At 39.7% G+C, this 20,860-nt stretch overlaps 1 protein-coding gene across 6 annotated transcripts in view; it reads right to left on the reverse strand.

The window, feature by feature from the left end:
• The window catches only part of slc39a14 (solute carrier family 39 member 14), a 31,263-nt gene that overhangs the window by 8,956 nt on the left and 1,447 nt on the right, over positions 1 to 20,860 (reverse strand). For 2 of the 6 annotated variants that reach the window (XM_038702559.1, XM_038702554.1), the window contains exons 2-3: positions 11,954 to 12,291; positions 4,791 to 4,968 (exon numbers count right to left, since the gene is read on the reverse strand). In XM_038702559.1, coding sequence (XP_038558487.1) covers positions 4,791 to 4,968; positions 11,954 to 12,262 — 487 coding nt within the window. In that variant the 5' untranslated portion in view covers positions 12,263 to 12,291. Of the gene's footprint in view, positions 1 to 4,790; positions 4,969 to 11,953; positions 12,292 to 14,091; positions 14,285 to 16,669; positions 16,828 to 18,001; positions 18,181 to 20,860 lie in introns of those variants that run through there. The other 4 variants (XM_038702556.1, XM_038702555.1, XM_038702558.1 and 1 more) reach the window with 4 other exon arrangements.

A 20,860-nucleotide genomic window follows, 5' to 3' on the forward strand; every position in this document is an offset into this window, starting at 1 on the left:
GATTTTGGATGTTAGGAGCGGATGTTATACATTTTTTAATAAGATACTCTGAAGCAGCAGAAAAGTACCTTAATTCAGTGGTTCTAAACCCAGGGTTTGAGACCCTGCCATGTGGTTGAAATAAATTACATATGTATGTATTTTATGTATTTAAATGCGTTTCTGACATTCCTGTTGTTTCCCGAGTACTGTGAAATACTGGAGCATATAGTAAAGTAGTAATGGTTTTTACCTCTGCTGGTCTCTAACCGCAATTCAAATGAAACAATTTAGAAAGGTGACAAGAGCATGAAGACATTGGTTTGCTTTTAAAAGGGGACAACTGCCTTAAGTGACACCTGTAGAAAAGAAATATGGTTAGTGCACACAAGTTCAATGTTTTGTGAATTTTTTGTCGTTTCAGGCTGTGGCACACATGAGGTCTATGGAAAAGATTTAGAAGTAAAATGCAGATATTTATGGTCTATCTGAGATAACTTTTCCACACTGAGAAACGAAACAAAAATTAGATGATAAGAACTGCTGAAGTCAAGTCTCTTGGAAAATAAGCATTTGATAATGTATAAAAAGGTACAAAAAAACTGACCAAACACGCTGTAGACTGTGATAAAATTAAGATGTAATCATAATTTGGCAAATAGGATAATACATATAAATTAAGAAATCAAAATCTAAATTGCCATCAAAAAATGGCCAAAGAGTCTTAACCACATATGTTATATTGAGAGAATGTGTCAAGTAGGGTTGGATGATGCCATCGTCTATCGGGGACAGACATCACGACATTGAGCCTGCATTGTGATTGTAAAACCTACCCCCCCCCCCCCCCGCAAAAACTAATTTCAAATGTTCACATTATACCACCCTGTGAAAGCAGCACACACTCACACCTCAGGTAAACATCCCCGGCTTGCCCCGCCTCTCTCTGTCTCTCTCCTCCCGTCTGCTCCATTTTCTCCATCCGCAGAATGTTTTATAAACTCGCCTAAAAGAATGAGAACTCTTTTCCGTATATTTCCACACGCGATACGCTATCACGGCAGCAGGTGAGCCTGCTTATTAATGACGCAGCCTATCAAAAAACTGAAACCAACATCTGTGTTCACCATTGCTTTACCTGGACTGTGCATAAAATATCCACCGCGACTTGTAACGCAAGTTAATTGTCTACCATTTTTTTTACTGAGTGAAGTCTGTGCGAGAACACATGCACATAAGACGAATGCTGCCTGATGACATCCTCCATTCTGATTTTTCATTGTAGACATCGTCCATCCCTAGTGTCAAGCAGCAGATGTGTGAGAAGACTTGTGAGAAGACTTGTGAGAAGATCTTTAACCAAGTCCAGTTGCCCTTGACTTTAACCTTCTTTGGATGAACAAAATGAAAACACATAAAAAGGTGCTGGTTAGGGGAGGGGTAGGTGTACTTCAACATGACCAGTGATATGTTTTGATAGTATGTGAGCTATTGGATCCCGGGAAGAAAAGAAACTGCACAAGTGTCACATTTAGATCATGAGAAAAGATCAGGATATACAAGCCAATGAGATCTGCAGTAGAGATTAATTTCCACCCATCGTCCTGCTGCTGGCAGATTTCCACAGCCTAGGAAAAAAACAGCTCTCTAGAAAAAATAAGCTGGCTACAAGGGCATGTGAGGCGAGCAGAGGGCATTTAAGTGGATGATAAGGGAAAACAAAGTTGTCAGTGGAAAGGGAGAGATAGAGCCAGAGCTCTCAGCCACCGAATCATTTCTCCTCTACCTGCCAAGGATGAGATAAACTGGGTTAAAAGTAAAAACTGAAATTTGTTGGCTGGCTTAGCAAGGCAACAGCACAATGTGATTAGTTTAAAAAGAATATGAAGCCATTGATGCCTTTAGTCAGAAGCTATTATTTTTCTTTTAGTGGGAACTTGTGAAGTACTACGAACATTCCTGAAGCTTTGCTGCATTCGAACATCAGTTCTGCTGCAGCTCTCGGGGCAGAACATCATACAAGTTGACCAAATTCGCAAAGTCTGTCATTAGCTAGCATTTCTATACCAGCCACATACCTCAAAGTCGATTTAGCTTCCATCCAACAAGAACTCAAAGGCTAGTTGATCAACAGGCTACGCTGCACTCCACATTTCCGAGAACTTCAGATTGGATGCGTATGCCAGAATGGCTTACAGGGCACTCAAGGACGGCCTACTGATTGTGCACAGTCTGCAGTCAGTATGGAGTTACAATTGGTCGGCAGCAAAGGAAAGAAGAGCAGTTTGTAACTGGGATGACTGTCTTTCCCTGAATATCTGGACATGCTGACTGAGGCCGGAATATGGAGTCTAAAGGAAGGGTTTGTGTCAATATGCCAAAATGAGAAATGCAATCTGAGCCCTGACTAACTGCTCCTGTTTATTTTGGCTTTCTTCTCCTGAGGGGACATCGCAACATGACTTTCTCTAGGCAACTGGATCTGGAGCTCTGAGGAAGAAATATGTTTTCAATTCATTGCATTAGATTTTCATTGGTAATATTTTAACTGAAAAAAAGGTTGTAAAAATGAGTACAGGCGCGAAATACTTCAAATATACAATAAACTGATCAAGAAGCTGTAAAAATATAAAAGTTTGACCAACACAAATACCATCAGAAATCTTAAAAAGTATATCAAAAAGTATACAAACACATTCAATATACAGACGTGCTCAAATTTGTTGGTACCCCTAAACAAAAAACGAAGAATGCACAATGTCCTGAAATAACTTCCTGACAAAAGCAATTAGCATCCACCGTTTCATGTTTAATAGAAATCAGATTTTGCTTTTGTTTTTCAACATCATTTTGTAAATAATAAAACAAATGAAAATAAAATGGTGAAAAAATGAAGGGACCCTGCACTTAACACATTGTTGCACAACCTATACAGGCAGTGACTGGAATCAAATGTTTTCTGTAGCTCTCAATGAGACTTCTGCACCTGTTAACAAGTTCTTTGGCCCACTCTTCCTGAGCAAACTGCTCCAGCTGTCGCAGGTTTAATGGGTGCCTTCTCCAGACTGCAAGTTTCAGCTCTTTCCATAGATGTTCGATGGGATTCATAGAAGGCCACTTCATAACAGTCCAATGTTTTGTTCTTATCCATTCTTCTGTGTTTTTGAGTCATTATCCTGTTGGAGGACCCATGACCTGCAACTGAGACAGAGCTTTCTGACACTGGGCAGTGCGTTTCGCTCCAGAATGCCTTGATAGTCTTGAGATTTTATTGTACCCTGTACAGATTCCAGGCACCCTGTATCAGGCACAGCAAAGCTGCCTCAAAACATAACAGAGCCTCCTCCATGTTATACAGTAGGTATAGTGTTCTTCTTTTCTTTACAAGCTTCACTTGGTTGTCTGTCAACATAGAGCTGATGTGAGTTGTCAAAAAGCTCTAGTTCTGTCTCATCTGTCCAAAGGACATTCTCCCAGAAGGATTGTGGCTTGCCAATATGTATTTTAGCAAATTCCATTCTGTCTTTTTTATGTTTTCCTTTCAAAAGTGGAGTCTTCTTCCATAGAGACCATTTTCGCTCAAAAGCGATGGATGGTGCGTTTAGAAACTGACGTACCGTCACCTTGGAGTTCAACTTGTATCTCTTTGGCAGTTATCCTCGGTTCTACCGTTCGCACTATCCTTCTGTTCAATTTGGGGTTGATTCTTTTCTCTTGCGGCCGCACCCAAGAAGGTTGGCTCACGTTCCTTGAACTTCTTAATAATATTTGCAAATGTTGTCACAGGAACATCAAAGTGCTTAAATATGATCTTGTAGCCTTGACCTTTACCATGCTTGTCAAATATTTTCTTTCTGACCTATTCAGACAACTCCCTCCTTTGCTTTCTCAGGTCCATGTTCAGTGTGGTGCACAGATGATACCAAACAGCACAGTGGCCACTTTCCTCCACTTAAATAGGCTGACGTGTGTGATAACAAGCTAAAGCAATTAATTAGTTTAGAATATCACTATATTATTATTTATTATTTAAAAAGGGGTAGCAACAAATGTGTAGAATATCTTTCTAGAATGAGCAATAATTCATCTGTTTTGACAGCTTTTTCTTTATTCTATGACATAACAAAGGCATGCAAGTATAAATGGTGCATAAGCTTTTAATTTCATCACTTGTCAAGAGGAATTCATTCTTTCAATAAAGTAAGTGTACCAACAAATTTGAGCACAGTAAAGGATAAGGCTGACGATATTCTCTTTTGTTATTGTCAAAAAACAAATAACAAAAAAACAATGCCAAAATGTTAGTCAGTCTCTCAAAACAAAGCCCACAGGTGCCTACAGAAGATGAAATGCTTTTGAAAATGGTTCTTGAATATAATCTTTCATTTAAAAATTTGGACACTAGCTTCAGCAAACGCAAAGAAGAGTAAATCTCACATGAGTTGGGGGCAATTTTCAGCTGCAGATTTGGTGCATTAGGAGGGTTTACGGCACCAGGACTCAATGTGGGATTGAGTCAAAATAAACAACAGTAGCAAAGCTCAATATAATGACAAAACATGTTATCCAATGCAACATTGTGGCTCTCTGATGTGTTTAAAATAGTTTTTGGAGCTCCTTGGCTACACAAACAGTACTTGGACAAATTCATGGTTGGTTTTGGCCTTTTCATTGGATTGAACAAGAAACATTAATTAACATTATTAACTGGATGTTCACAACAGGAAATAAAAAAACAAACATGTTTAGTGTTAACAAGATAGACAAATAGCTAACATTTTATACTAATGTGCAGTAATGTCAGTGCTCACCTTCAGCGTCTGTGGGCCTGGGGGAGGTGTCACTGCTCGGCTCCTCCTTATTTTGCACTCTACAGGTGCCTGCATCCAACTGCTGCAGCATGGTGGGGCACAGCTCCTGTAAGCCCTGCCCATCCAACCGTGAATGCTCGCTGATCTTGTAAATAGCCAGCGTGTCCGTAGGCAAGCACTAGAAATGAAAACGTATACATTCAGTGATAGGTCAAGTGCTTTAAATTCTAACCCGACACAAGGTGGGCAGTTTCCCATTTGAATGTAATTTAGCTTTAAAAAAAGATTATACAGGCACAGAGATACAGACAAAATTTAGTCTGGAGTGATCTTTTTATTTTGTGCCAGTGCTCGGTAAATGTAAGATTTTTCACGTGAAATCAGTCAAGTAGTCTTTTTAGTTTGGTACACAATAATACTTCACTGAATCAAACTACTATCAATTTATCTTAAAGAGCTGCTTATTTTGCGACACAGTGACCAACCTAATCTATTTCAGAAGAAAATATTACAGAATTGCTACTGAAAAAGAGTTACAGTATTTGACACTGCATTGAATTTCACCACAGACCAATTTAGAGGTGGAACAACTAAGAGATTCATTGATAGAAAATATTTAGAGAATTGATTCATTTCTAAAGCAAAACACCAAATTCTCAAATGTGAGAAGTTTCTAATTGTGTTTGCCATAAAATTCCTTGAGATTTAAACAAAATATCATAGGAAATTAAAATGTTCACTAATGTAGAACTGGATAAATACAGATAGAGAGGATGCCTAACAGCCAAGGAAGATAGGAGACATACAGTAATGTCAACTTCTGAAATTTGAGGTATCCAACCTCAAAATTCACACTGAAAAGTCAAAAGAAACTTTATCCGTGGTACATATTTCATTTCTAAACTGAGAGACAGAAACCAGTTGGAATTTAATCTCCTGAATACAAAAAGTGAAGCTGAATCAAACACAGGTGGGCTTTTGATTGTGACTCACTACATAATTAAAGTGATGAATCACTGAAAATTTGAGTCCATAACAACAGCAAGAAATATATTCAATATTCTATTCAATGATTATGTTTTCAGCACCAATAACAAATCCTTATTTCCTTTAAGGCAGCCAAGAAATTGGAAATCAACGTGTTCTGTGATGAATAGCCTCCTCTGAATCGTGTTTAACAACCTTTGCATCCATGTCAAACGTGACTGAACAAGTGATTCACTAAATGGGGAGCAGTGACATTTATTGACCAAAGGTTGCTGTTCTCAGAGTCACACTCTTATACAAACAGAAATTGACAGTTTCTATTTTCATATTTGTAACGGTAAATACAGAACACACAATGCTGTGTGTCCAGTGCAACATCCAACATCTGAACTATAACCTCTTGTTCCATTTACTTTCTCAGAAGTGTTAATAACTTCGCCACAATTACTCAGGGTAAATCTATTCAAAAGCAGATCAGCAAGTGAGTCAATCATCCCTGACACTAAGCATGGGAAATATGCTAAATATTTCAGTTATCTGGCACCAGTGGCTCCTGCTTCTTTGACAGAGGACTAAAGCTGGAGTTGCCCAGGAGTGTTGTGAGGCTGAGAGACTCCATAAATGCACTCTTACAAGATTCTGTTAGTGGTAGAGATTGCTGATTATAAAGATAACAGGTGCTTTAGGTGTGTTTTCTGTCTCTTTCTGCTTCTAGCTTTCAGGTCCTGCCCGATTGCTCAGTCACACCTTCCTAATTGAGAAACCTTCACCTGTTGGGGAGCAGGATTTGTTGTGAGACAACCACTTCGTACTCATGCTTGTTTTCTTTGGTTTGGCTCGATTTTAACCTTCCTTGGATAACTATGACCTGGATGTCTATGAATCTTCACATACTTCTTTTGTTTGGATATGTTTGGTTTATCTATTGTTAATACAACATGTGTAAATAAGATTCCCCTCATCTCTACCATACCAAGTTGATGAAAGAAGGTAAACACGATTACTCTGGGTATATGACAATACTTTGATCTCAAATACCTCTACAGAGAAGGATAGCTCCAGCTTAAGTTATGCTGCCTACACTAGACCTATAGGTCTTCAAGGGTCTGACATTTTGGAATCGATCCAAAAATTGACAAATTGAACACCAACCCAAACAACGTGCTTAACTTTTTCTTTTTTTTTTTTTTTGATTTGCATGATTTTGTTAAGAGCCATTGTAATGAAACTCATAAAATATGCTTTGTGCACTTACAAGTGCGTATCTCGTGTAGGACAGGAAGGTACTGATGAACAGTTTGAAAAAGAGTGGGATAGACACTAAGGCTGAACAATTTGGGGGAAAAAAATCTAATTGCGATTTTTCAGCCAGATATTGCGATTATGATTCGATTTGCTAAAGTTTTGCTAAAGTTCAATATTCACTGCCAGTCTATTTTTGACTGAAGCCACGTCAAGCAGCACAGAACAGATGAACCAGACAGGAAGTCAGACACAGAACGGCATAGAGAATCCAGTCGATATTCAATATAAAACACCCTTTGCAGACTCCCGATCATCATACATCAACAACATACACAGTCATAACAGACCAAAAAGATACAATTTAACTACAAAGCCTACTTAACCATAGTAGAAGCACAAAAATCAAGGACAACTGAACAAATAAGCAAAATTTGAATAACTCAGCAAAATCAGACAAGCAAAACACTCTTATTCTGAAATGCTCCATATAGGATATGTAGCCCACACAAAGCAGAGCGGAATGGGCTTACAGAGAGCGGTTATCCGTTGTTGAAGCACACAAAATGATAAATTAACAACATGTTAACAACGTGTAGGTTAAACGCTGTTGAAACACTTCAGTGTGAGTTGACGTCGGACAAAACTGCGGCACAGTCGCTGCCTGTGTCTGTTTGGCTAGTTTTCCTCTAGTTTTGTTTGTTGTTGTAAAAATGTACCCACTCTGATTGGTGAGCAGGACCGTTACAGGAGGCGCATGGCACTTGTGATTGGCGAGCAGATCTGTCACACAAGGATGACAACGGAATGAATGCGCTGTATAATTTAGCTACATTTTAATTGCCGTCTTCACAATTAGCTAATCGTGTTCTTTAAAATCACAACTTCCATTTTAAAACAATTAATCGTTCAGCCCTACTAGACACAGGTCATGAAAGGTTTCAAGCTAATGGTATCATGGTCGCAGAGGATTTTGTTGCTTTGCTTGTTGATTTAAGTGAGACGCAGAGGAAAGACATAAAAGAGTGTCACAGTGTTCTGTGACACCAATTTAGTCGCAGGTCAAAAAGGTCAACTACAGGGTGGGAGTCAGCAACCATTTTTCCTAGTACACGTTGAGTGCTAACAGAACAGTTCAATTGGCGGAGTTATCTTTCACCATGATCCATAGTTTTGTGATGGACACCCCTGAGTCTAAAAATACCCATTCAGCATTGGAAGGGGTTCCTAAACAGCTATAAATTGTGGGTTTGATCAAGGTGCCATTCCATTGGGTGTGGTTCCTAAATCAGATTGCCTGCCCAACAAACGACAGTATCCTCTGAGACGCAATGCAGGGGAAGGCTTGACTCCCATCAATGTGCAACTCTTGAAGGATAACATTATTGTTCCATGCCTGACATCTCCTTGTAACACTCCACTTGTTCATCAAGTTCATCACTTATTCATTCAAAGCTGATGTGTGGTGAGCGTTCTGGCGCTAAATGGCTGCCGTGCGTCACCCAGGTGGGTGCTACACATTGGTGGTGGTTGAGGTGAGTCCCCCCCATTTCACTGTGAAGTGCTTTGAGTATCTATGATAAAGTGCTATATAAATGTAATTCATTATTATTATTCATGTAAAAAAAAGCTGATGGCAAATCCTAGCAACCTGCTCATGAGCTGCGTGTTGTAAATGAGGATGTGTCGTACCCAGCCCATCCACAATTTTGTCTTCTGTGCCTGGCTATGCAAAATGGTTTACTGTAATGGATATGGCCAATGCTTTGTTTTGTGTCCTAGTCTATCCGACATCGCAATACTGGTTTGCATTTACCTTTAAAAAGGCAAGAAATCTATTTGAGGGCTTAAGGATTTTCAGAATCCCTGTCCCCTTATTCAGCTTATCACAGGACAATTTGGTGTGAGTGGTTACTGTTTTTGTTATCAGGATGGAAGTCCCACATATGCATTTAAAGGTGAAGTGTTGAAAACAGTGTTCATGAATGTGGTTTAATGTATGGAATATAGAGGGGAATACCCTGTTATCCATACTGTTCAGGGAAATGAATGAACTGTGACAATAGGGGAAGGTCTTACTATAGGACAAGACTGTTGGTGGATCTTGTTTTATGTGGCTGATCTGATTTCTTGCCTAGGTATTGGTCAGGATGCTGTTTTTTATGGTAATTTAACACTGCCTGTAAATTTGATGCGAATGACAGAACACCCTTGTTAAACTGGTTTGAATGAGACTCTTTGTTAGGATGCCTAAACCTCTTCCTACAGATTTCATATCTCCAGCAACTTTTGGTCATAAAATCCCCTGGTATGAGAAAGTGGTTTATTTTTTCTATCCACAATAACACTTTAGCCTTGCATGTAGATAGTTTATCTTATTCTACGTGGGGTTTTGCAAATGCTATGTAACAGGTTTCTCGCTCATTAAGGATCCTTTAAAGTCTTGTAGACTGACCTTCTAAAACACCAGCAAGCTTTTGATATTCTGTTAGCTAGGACTGGAGGTTTATGTGCAACTTGAAATTTTCTGATGGTTCTTGTATGACTTTAATTCCAGATGCTACAGATAACTTGACAAATGTTATGTCTGCTTTGAGCCATTTCTGGTCTGCTCTATACACTAGGTACAGTCTAGGTGTGGTCCATGGTCTACATCGCCAGGTCACGCAAGATGACCTGTACGCAGGAATGTAATGTTGTCTATCATTTGGACATAAGAGGACGCACTAAATCTATTATGTTAAGTATTTTAATTGTATGCCATTGCTTCTGTCAGTATTAAGTGCCTTAATCAGTGTGTAATGTTTTTAGGTTGATATTTGATCATTGATATTTGAGGGCTGATATAACTATACTCAGAAGGCCCACTGTCATTATTATGCCTTACCATATATATATTACTGTGTGTTCTTGTTTCTCTACTCTTTGAAGATAAAGGATTAAATTTTGAGTAATGATATGTATTTTATTACATTTAATGGTTAAAGATGGATTAATTTACATTTAGCCATAGTGAAGTTTACGAACCTCATATATGAAGGTAGATGAGTTTCGTGGGCAAATGTTTAAAGATTATAAAAAGGGGGGCATGGGAAAGTAAAATAGTATAAACCATTAGTTTTATCATTTATTCATTCTATTATGAAACTATGTTATGTGCTCTTATCCAGGTTTAGTTATGATCTCTGGGCATTACTGTGCTTAATTGTCCATATTTGGTCATGCTTCAAAATGTGTACAGTGTACGCAGAACAAACACATACAGGGAGAGAGAAAGAGGGGAGCCAAGCTGTTGTGTTAGCAGTGTAATAAGAGACTAAAGGTGAGGACTAAAGGGAAAAGCAAGGTGAGCAGATTCAAATAGTGAGTAAATACTAAAACAGTAGAGCTGGCCCGAATGTCATTTTTTGAGCTTTCTCCCTTCGATAGTAATTAAGAGCGAATAATAATAATAAATAATCCGAGCAGGTCCAGAGCAGAATCCGGGAATAGTTTCGCCGGGCGGGGGTCCAGGCGGAGAGCGCACGGGATGAGCGGTGTTTCCGGTAGCAGAACTAAATCTAACACGTTATAATGCAAAAATTATAGCGACTAAATGCTCTTCTTCTACAAATGGCCTAATTCCAGCCTAAAGTTTACTGATTAATTTTAAAATGTAGGAAATTTGACTGTTTTGATCTGTAATGAAATTAAGCAATTGGAAAATTAATAAACGCCATAACTTCCACACTACTGCTGTCATCACTCAGTTTAAAGTGCTGCCACACAGCTGAGTGTTGTGGTACTGCACAATCTCCCCACTACCTTGTGTTCTTTTGTTCCCCCCTTCCCTGTGTTTTCTGTCTGTCCTCCCTGTCTGTGTTTGTCTGGGCGTGGCTACACTCTCTGGCTCCAGCGGCGCACCTGGTCCTCATTCCACTAATCAAGCTCCTGCAGGATTTCAACCCCAGTCCTCCTCACATTCTTCGCCAGATCGTCAGTTAACCACATGTGGTACATGCGTCAAGGCCAACTATCTACTCCAGTAAGATTCCTTGTAATTTCTGTGTCTCCCTGGATTAACCGGTTTTTCTCTGTGCCCAGGATCACACTACCTCCAGGAAATCTGCTGAACGCCACACCCCGCTCTGCTCACATCTTGCCTGGGCAAACTCCCCTCCTCCGTGTTCTCCATTCTGCCCTGTTGGAACCTACCACCCAGTCTTCCGCTGCACTTTTCAATAAAACCCTTCGGACTGTTCCGAGTCTGCCTTTGAGTCCTTAAGTTCTTGTATTATGACAGCTGAGGGCTACATTTCGTTTTCCCTTTGATGTGAACTGGAGATTACGTTCACTGCTGTCGGCGGAGGTCAGGCGCGTGGAAAAAAAACCTCAATAATCGAATCTCATAATTGAAAATCGAATGTGTACCCAACGGTCAAATATTTGAATTTTCGGGTCCAGCCCTATAAAACAGTAAAATAAGGTGGAGAATGAAGTAGTATTAAAATGGTAAAATAATAAAAATACGAGTATTTGTTTGTTTTGTATTTCTCTGTAATGTATCACCGTGTTACTTGTAACATTCTTTCTCAGCCCTGTAACTCAAACCATTTTCAGATGCACCAAACATACATATTTAAATTACTTAATTTATAATCATAAACGACAAGTCGACTAATGGTTTGAACTAACAACTACTTGTTGACTGGGAAAATCTTTAGTGGGGGGGGGGGCTAATAAATATCTCGGTTTTTATTTTTGTCATCTGTATTTGTCCTGTTTATTTTAACTTGTCTGTAACTCAACATCATTGCAAATGAAGGCAACCTCATTGGTTATTTCAGTTTTAATAAAGTTTGAAATTAATAGATTAAATTTACACATGTTCTATCAACCACAATGGAGCACCCTCAAAGTGCTAACACAAAATAAGAGAATGTTTTCATTCTTACCTTGGAGCTGTTGGATTTGGGAGGTGTGGTTGTAGGTTTCTCAGCTACAATGCTGCTGTCGCCGTCGCCTTCATCCTGACCTTTGCTAAGGAGGGCCAGCAGAGCGCGCAGCTGGGGCACCGTGATGGTGCTGTTGTCTCCATGGCGGGACAGCAGGTCCTGGAGCACCTGAGCAGGTGACTGTGTCTCACTTTCCCCCTGACCTGTCACTCGGCAGAGAAGCACAGCCAAGGCCAGAACCAACATCAGCTGGGACTGGAGGAGGGTGATGATCATAGTGCCACGGCCATGAGCGGACCAGATAAGCATGGCTTCTTCACAGGCTGGAGGATGTCGATCTGAGGGGTGAAGGGGAGACTAAATATTTAAACCAAACTTTTAAAACTACAGACAAAAAAAAAATAACACTGCTCTATAAACCATGAATTTGGTACTATTTCTTACACTTGGTACTGATTCTGAGAGCTCTTACTGTACCAAATGCAGTATTTTCAAATTTCCTGTAATCACAATCCATAGAGTGCCAACTAGGGGCCTCCTGCTATGTTTTTTTCAGGGCCAATACCGATTATTAGTAATCAAGGAGACTGATGGCCGATATTTGTAATCACTATACATCAGAGGTGCTCAGTGTGGTCTCCGGTGAGAGGGCTTCTGTTCCTCTCATGAATTGCTGAGACTTCAATAGCAACATGCTCACTCAGCTGCAGATGCTTTGGCTCAGATGCAGAGGGCTGCATCAGAGCCAAAGTAATGCATTATTTTTTTTTATTTATCTTATCTGCAATCTCATTTTAAAAATACTGATTCCGATAATTGGAAAAATGCTAAATATCTACACCGATAATTGTCCATGTCAATGAGTATAAACATGTCTTTCTAAGTGTTGGAAATTCACTGTGACATGCTCTGTGTGTGCTCTGCAACATGACAAAAACAGATATGTACGAATCACACCAAGGGGGAACAGGAACCAGAGTCCGATTTAACAGCTCTTAAAAGCACAGTTGTGAAAAAAGCCTTAAGTAATATCTCATCAATTAATAAGTAACAAAAGAAAGAATTTGATGAAGCATTTTGGTGTCAAAACATTGGTACTCAAAAGTTTCAATTACTCTTTTTAAATTGCTCACAAAAGGACTAAATTTATTTTGCAGGGTGCAGCTTTAGATATATAAATATCAACTTCAGCACTGAGCCAAACCCACATTTCTGAAACTATATATGAAAAGAAAGTAATTTCGTAGCCGGCAGTGGAAGCTGCAAACATCCAATTCAGCTGAGGAACACAGCACATTGTCAGCCAATACGATGACGTTTCAGCCACTGAGAGCTTAGAAACTCCGCCTTGTGACCAAAAAACATATTGCTTAACACACCACAGTCCAGGAGAGTCCAAAAAAAAAAAAAAGAGACAGAGCCTCCCCTGTTTTTTTATATACTGCTGAGACGCCCTTGAGTAAGGCACTCAGTGGCCAACAATAAAAATCTGTCTGTACTGGCCAGCTCTGTGGAAATGTGAGACGATATGAATGGAAAGCAGAATATTTCAGTCAAAAAAGTGCAACCACACTCAGTCGCCTTTCCCCTTTGATAAAATACAACTTTCAAAAAGGCCAGTCTGTCTGCTCTCTCTTACTTCTAATTTGAGTTCAGTTCACCAACCCCCCCCCTCCCTCTAGGTCTCTGAGGTGAGGAGGCAAAGAGAAGACTCTTCAATAAGTCACCCTGTCCCCATCTTCCTATACTTTCTCTAATGAGGCCATATCCTGAAGCGGCAGGGGAAACAAGTTGCAAGTGCTATCAGCTTATGTCATAATGTGCTGCCTGTTTTCAACTAAGTGTGGAATTGGGATTTAGTGAAAGTTTTAAGTTACCCTGACAATAAAAAAAATTTTTTTTAAAGAAATTATTTAATCAGCCATTGTAGGCAGGAAAATATTAAGTATTTCGACTAAATAAATGCTGAATAAAGTGAATTAGTGATAATGAAACATTTTTTCCAACCCTGACACAACCTTTCATGTACACACAACACACACAAGGCAAGCTGTAATGTTCCCGTCCCCTGCTCCAACTCACAGAGCACCTTTTCATTTCAGTACTTGCTGCAGGTACACATTCAAATTTGGGCTCACCTTTTCCTACAGAGCCTCTAATGACAGCTGGTGCATAAAGCCCCTAAGTCAGTCTGTCTGCCCTGAGGCTTCAAGCGTGCTGACTGAGTAATGCCCACAGGATTCACAGGAGCAGAGATGGTGTTAGGGAAACAGCAAGTGGAGAAGAAGAAATGCCTGAAGAGAGCAGTATGCTGCTCAGGAGTTCAGTGGACTGTGGAGGAGAGAGGGAGAGATAAACAAAGGTTACGATTCACCAGTGAGGAGGAAAGAAATAGGAAAGGATGGAAGAAAAGAGACATTCAAGGAGAAAAGAAACTTGAAATGGCAACTTCAATTTTCTGTATTCACTCTACCCATCGACTTGCAAAACTTCAGCACCGAGCCAAACCCACATTTCTGAAACTATATATGAAAAGAAAGTAATTTCGTAGCCGGCAGTGGAAGCTGCAAACATCCAATTCAGCTGAGGAACACAGCACATTGTCAGCCAATACGATGACGTTTCAGCCACTGAGAGCTTAGAAACTCCTCCTTGTGACCAAAAAACATATTGCTTAACACACCACAGTCCAGGAGAGTCCAAAAAAAAAAAAAAAAAAAAAAAAAGAGACAGAGCCTCCCCTGTTTTTTTATATACTGCTGAGACGCCCTTGAGTAAGGCACTCAGTGGCCAACAATAAAAATCTGTCTGTACTGGCCAGCTCTGTGGAAATGTGAGACGATATGAATGTAAAGCAGAATATTTCAGTCAAAAAAGTGCAACCACACTCAGTCGCCTTTCCACTTTGATAAAATACAACTTTCAAAAAGGCCAGTCTGTCTGCTCTCTCTTACTTCTAATTTGAGTTCAGTTCACCAACCCCCCCCTCCCTCTAGGTCTCTGAGTTGAGGAGGCAAAGAGAAGACTCTTCAATAAGTCACCCTGTCCCCATCTTCCTATACTTTCTCTAATGAGGCCTTATCCTGAAGCAGGGGGGGGAAACAAGTTGCAGGAGCTTTGAACCTTGCCCTCCTTACTGCTGGCTGCTATTGTTCATGGCTTAAGGATCACCCTTGGAAAGTAAAATGCCACGTCACATAAGTAAATTTAGCAACTCGCTCAAGAGTTACCCCTGTACAACAAGCATAAACATGTAAACCTGCAGAAAGTGATATTTTAATCTGTTCCGTCCACAGGCTCTCATGCTCTACGTTTTACATGTTAATTATTACAAACCAGCTAAAACAAAAGATGTCGTCTAACTGTGGAGCTTAGTTTGCCACATACCTTAAAATTTGACAAATAGTTGGAAACTCAGCTGCTGGCTGAGACAATCCAGCTGCTCCTCCTTCTAAAAAAGGTACCTGCAGGCAGTGAATCACAGCAGCAGCAGAGGGAGGAGGAGGAGGAGGAGGAAGGACTGATACTGATTGATTCTAAACATCACTCAATATTCTGATGTCAGGAATATGATTTATTATGATGATTTATTTTATTGACATTTTAGATTTGTTGAATAGTGACACTGCTGTTGTGAACTTTACTGATGCTGCTCTAGAAACAATCAACCGCTTATCCTGCGTGCAGGGTCACGGGGGGCTGGAGCCAATCCCAGATGACACTGGGCGAAAGGCGGGGTACACCCTGGAAACGTCGCCAGTCCATCGCAGGGCCACACATAGACAAACAACCACGCACTCTCACATCCACACCTAAGAGACACCAATTAACCTAGCCTGCATGTCTTTGGATGGCGGGAGGAAGCTGGAGCACCCGGAGAGAACCCACGCGGGCACAGGGAGAACATGCAAACTCCACACAGAAAGGCCGGGGCAACCAGGGTTTGAACCTTCTTGCTGTGAGGCGACAGTGCTAACCACTGTACCACCACGCAGCATAACATATTTGCTTTTAAGCAATTATTTAGTAATGAAAAAGAACTGATATCAATAAAGAACCGACACGATAAGGAGTATCGCTAAGATCCTAACAACGCCATCTCTACTCCTGAGAAAATGGCAGCAGGTAAAGACAAAGTTTTAGATTATTTGTCACTCACAGTTACCAGTCCATCTCTAGGGACAAGGAGTGGGAATTGCCATACCCTTGTCATATACTGCGATGTTATACGTTTTCTCTCAATTCACTTGCAAAGCCAATTCTTTTTCCATAAAACAACACAAGGGAATGTCTGTTTTTGTCTAATCAGCAGACTTTATCATTGAAACTTCATCACATGCATGCAAAAACCCGACAAATGCAATATTACCAAAGTCTAGTTCTTACCACTGATTTGCAGCCTTTGACACAACCAGATATATTAAAAGGGATAGCTCAATTAAACTGAGGAAGCTGATAACCCTGGAAATAAGAAAGACTACTGGAAATTCTGTCTCTGACTTATATTCTATTGTTTTTCAGCAATGTTTATGCTACTATCTAAGTCAATGTGACTTACCTGGTTAAATAAAAAGAGAATGTAAATCTCTTTCATCTCAGTATAGGTAGGCTCATATCACCCCAACCTACTTGAAGCTTTTTCCTCTCGCTTTTTCTAGCAGTGTAGCTGTTGTAATCTACACTGGACAAGAGTTTCAAAAGTGGATAAACACTCACCAATAAGGCCTCTCCCTCTGACACACGGGAAAGCAGCCAGAGGTAAAGTGATATCTCTCTCCTCTTCCACATTTATTTTTCATTAAGGGAGAGGCGAAGTGGGTCAGAAAATGTTCAGGAGCGACTACGACTAAAGGCAGCAGCACATAAAAACAGGCACACTGTGGATCAACATGTGCCTTCTTAATATGGTTACGTTTAGGGACAACTATGATGCAATCACACAAATACCACACACACACACACACACACAAACACGCACGTTAAAGTGCAATCAATCTGCATTTGGGAAATAAGAGTTTATGGGAAATGTGATGTGTTAAAAGAAACAAAAAGCTCTTAAAATACCAACAAGCATGAACAACGCAACCTCTCCGTCAGTGTGCAGGTCTACAAATCAACCACTGAGTAAATGGACCAATTCCATGTTACTACGTTAAGCTTACTTTGTGGAAGGCCTTTTCTCAATTAGATATAATCTTCCGAGATGGAAATACAGTGGCCAAAGTAATGATAGTTGTTACTTTTATTTATTCATTTCCTTCTGTCATTATGGGGCACAACTCAGCATGTATCCATGCATATCAACACACCTAATGTAAAATGCCTTTGCACAGACATACGTCCCAGGTTTTCCTATCAATAACTTAGTTACTAACACAGTTTACACACTCACATGTTTTTTGATTTATTGGCCCCCCTACTCTTTGATGTCTTGTCTTTTCATTCTCACACAATATTCACATTTAAATGAAATATTTCATTGAAAGGATAACTGGACAATTTTAGCTAATTGAAGCTTGAATTTTTATATATTTCTTATTACTCATTTATATTTATTGTGTTTATTAATACAACTCAGTTGTAACAATGGCTGTTTCTACCAATCAGCATATTAATTATAAACATATTAAAATATTAATTGTATCTATTGCTTTAAGTTTACTATTTAAAATGTCTTTTTCAGATGTTTCTTTAAGGATAAAAAATTTAAGGGATTCTTATAAAAGTTAATTTTTTCCTATGTTATGTGTTTGTTAAAAATGTGAGTTTTTAAACTCTCACATAATGATATTGGCATAATTTTCAAAAAACCTGCTGTGCTCTATCCAAGACAAAGCAAGATAACCAGTGAGGAAGAATAGCTGTTAAACTGCTCACCTTGCTTCCTCGGCTGTGACACTAAACATACACGTGCACTCAGGCTCCTAAATCAGTCCTTCTTTTGCTCCCGAGAGCAAACAGGTCCACAAAGAGCTAAACTACAATAAACACTGAAGGAGTAGAAGCCTTTGCCCTAGTCAGGTCAGACCAATGTCACGACAAACTTACCATGTCACTGTGTGCATTTTGAGTCCAAGGCCTATTTGTAGCTGTGGAGATAAAGGGTGGTGTGAAGAGACAGGCAGTCTGCAGCAGAGACGTTAGTCCTTCAACGCGACAGTGAAGGCCTCTGCCAGGATGTATAATTTGAGTTCTACAAGGGAGCCAGCAGCAGAGGAGAGAGGAGTAAAAAGCAGGGTGGGGAAATGTTCAGTCACAGTCTGCCGGACTCCAATCCCAAAAGCGTGCAGCTGATTCTCCTCTGCTCATCCTGTTCTTAGAAAGTCACCAGTTTGCCCTGCCTCGCATTTTACTCTCCTCTCATGACGTTTTTTGTCAGCTACAAGCGCACACACAATAAATGAATCACCATTGCCACAAGACAATAGGAGCACTGGGAGTGAGTAAATAAGCACATAGAAATGCACCGATCGATCGGCTGGTTCTTCAACATGAGTTAAGAGATGAGGCTCTCTGTAATACCTTTAAAGCCCAAAAAAAGCTCTCGACAATGTATATGATATGAGAGGCAGAGAGAGAGAGATTTTATCTGGTGTTAAGTCAGAAGAGGCAGACACACTGGATATTTTAAAGCCTAAATCAAAAACGCAAGATGTGTTTTTAGGTAACTTCATAAAACTAGATCAGACAGATACACACACGCGCACACACACAGTCGGAAACAGCTGTGTTATACTGCAATACATTTTCAGTTGGATTTGATTCGTACAAAAAGCTCTGTACAGTAGCCTAACCTGGAGAACGTTTTTAGTTTGAGATGTGTCCGAGTAAGAGGAGCCTCTGTAACCGGCTGCAGTTTTGGAGAAAATATAAAAATAATTTATCTAAGTTTATTAATTTACAATAATGTTTTATTATGAACATAAAGTTAAACGGACACCAGGAAGAGTAGCCAATGCTTATGCTGGTGCTGATAAGGATCCTATTATTTTTAATATATTTTAATATAGGCCTACACTTATTTATATGTTGTGTGAAGCATGAAGGAACTACAAATTTAATTTCTTTATGCAGCCTTGTGCTGTATAATGACTAATAAACAACCTTGTAATAAAGAAGAGTTACAAAAATTATTGCGTATGCTGTCAATTATAATTCTTACAAAGAAAATCAGAATCCGCCAAGAAAACTGTATCAAGTGCATCTCTAAAGCACAAGCTTCATCTCGCAACCAAACTGTTACCAGCACTCTTGTCACTTCTCACACTCACTGTTCCTTGAATTTGTGCAAACACAGCTCAGTGAGAAATTTCCACTGTCCATATCAACTTCACCAGCTGACTAAGAAGAAATAAAATCTAACAGGATCGCAGTGGGCTGAGGCTTTACTAACAAGATAAGCTGGCAAATCAAACACGTATCCACCAACCACTATGGAAAAAGAAACGATATCTGAACGCAGCGCTGTACATGATGGTTCACTTACATGTTTTATCTTCAAAGGTTGGACTGTCAGCATGGAAAAAAGTGTTGCTTTCACTAGTGTATATAAGGAACAACCTCACTGAAGGCAAAGTTGTGACTGATAAAAGGCTGCGAAACTTTTTATTTTCATTTGTCACATCTAAATCTCCTCTTAGTGAGCAGCTTACACCCTGCTTTCAACTGTTGGGACATACTCTGATATTTATTAAAGCTTTATAGTCTAAGATCAAAGTATCTCTTTTTTCCACTATCACTGAGGGCAAAAGGTTCCCCTAAAACTATGCTCTCAGTCACCTCCCAGGGGTTTTTAAGATTTTACTTTATCAGATAAAAACAAGTTTTCCTTTGAGAAATAGAATACCAAATCACAATATAACGTATCAACTGACTCACAGTAAACCACAGAAAATCTCATCAATACAGAATTATGGCTCGTGTATCACGTGAAGACTTATTTTTATATGGATTAATCTACCAATTGTTTACTGGTTTACTGATTCACTGTTTGGTCTTTACAAAATCAAAAAACAAAAATGCCTATCACAAGCTCCAAGAGTTCATGGTGCCATGTCTTGTTTTTCCAGGGGCATCAATTTTATTATGATAATTTACTACCAAGACAAAGAGGAGCAACAGCTAATCATCTGTATCATGATAATTATACCCACCTTAAAACAAAGCAGTTTTCCAAGGAATATTAAAATGGACTTGGTTGAAAAGCACATTGCCCTTGATTTTAAACTTCCTTGCATAACTATGACCCTTCACAGACACACTAGTGTACTACAGTACTGTCACCGAAAAACACTTTTTACAGAGTTGATGGTTAGATAAGGCACAAAGGCTCAAAGAGCCCTTCCACATAAGTTCAGGCTCTGAATCAGACATCAGCAGAAACAGTTCTCCTCAGTGGTCCTCTTTTGTGTCATTTTCAAAAAAGACAAGTACAGTACCTTTTATGAACGGAGACACAGCAACTGCCCCTCGCTAGTATCTTCTGAATTCAAAGCAGTTTGTTCCTCAAAGCAGACTCTAGTATGTCTTCTCACATCTGCACCCTCAACTGTTTCATCCTGGGTCACTTTATATGCTGTGGGAGCAGGTTAAGCTGTGCATCGACTCATCAACCGTTACAGAAGACCCATAATTATTGTTTCGCTCAGTTCTCGGGCTGATATCATCAACCAAGACTGTCATTAGATGAGAGAGTGCTGGCTGTAGGCATATGTTGGTTCACCGAACGCATGGTCCCTGTGCTCCACTTATCCTGAGCGGACAACAAAGGACCACTGACCATAAAATGAAAGGGTTTAGACATGACTTGGTGCGGCTCAACCCCTCATTTTTAGCCAGAGGTCATCTTAGAGGTCAGAGACAGAGAGGTAGAAAGCCACAGGGCACATACCTAAATCCTGCACACAA

The sequence above is a fragment of the Micropterus salmoides genome, unplaced genomic scaffold (genome assembly GCF_014851395.1).
Source record: "Micropterus salmoides isolate LMB-PRFRI ecotype aquatic unplaced genomic scaffold, ASM1485139v1 Ms_hic_scaffold_7, whole genome shotgun sequence".
Taxonomy (NCBI): domain Eukaryota; kingdom Metazoa; phylum Chordata; class Actinopteri; order Centrarchiformes; family Centrarchidae; genus Micropterus; species Micropterus salmoides.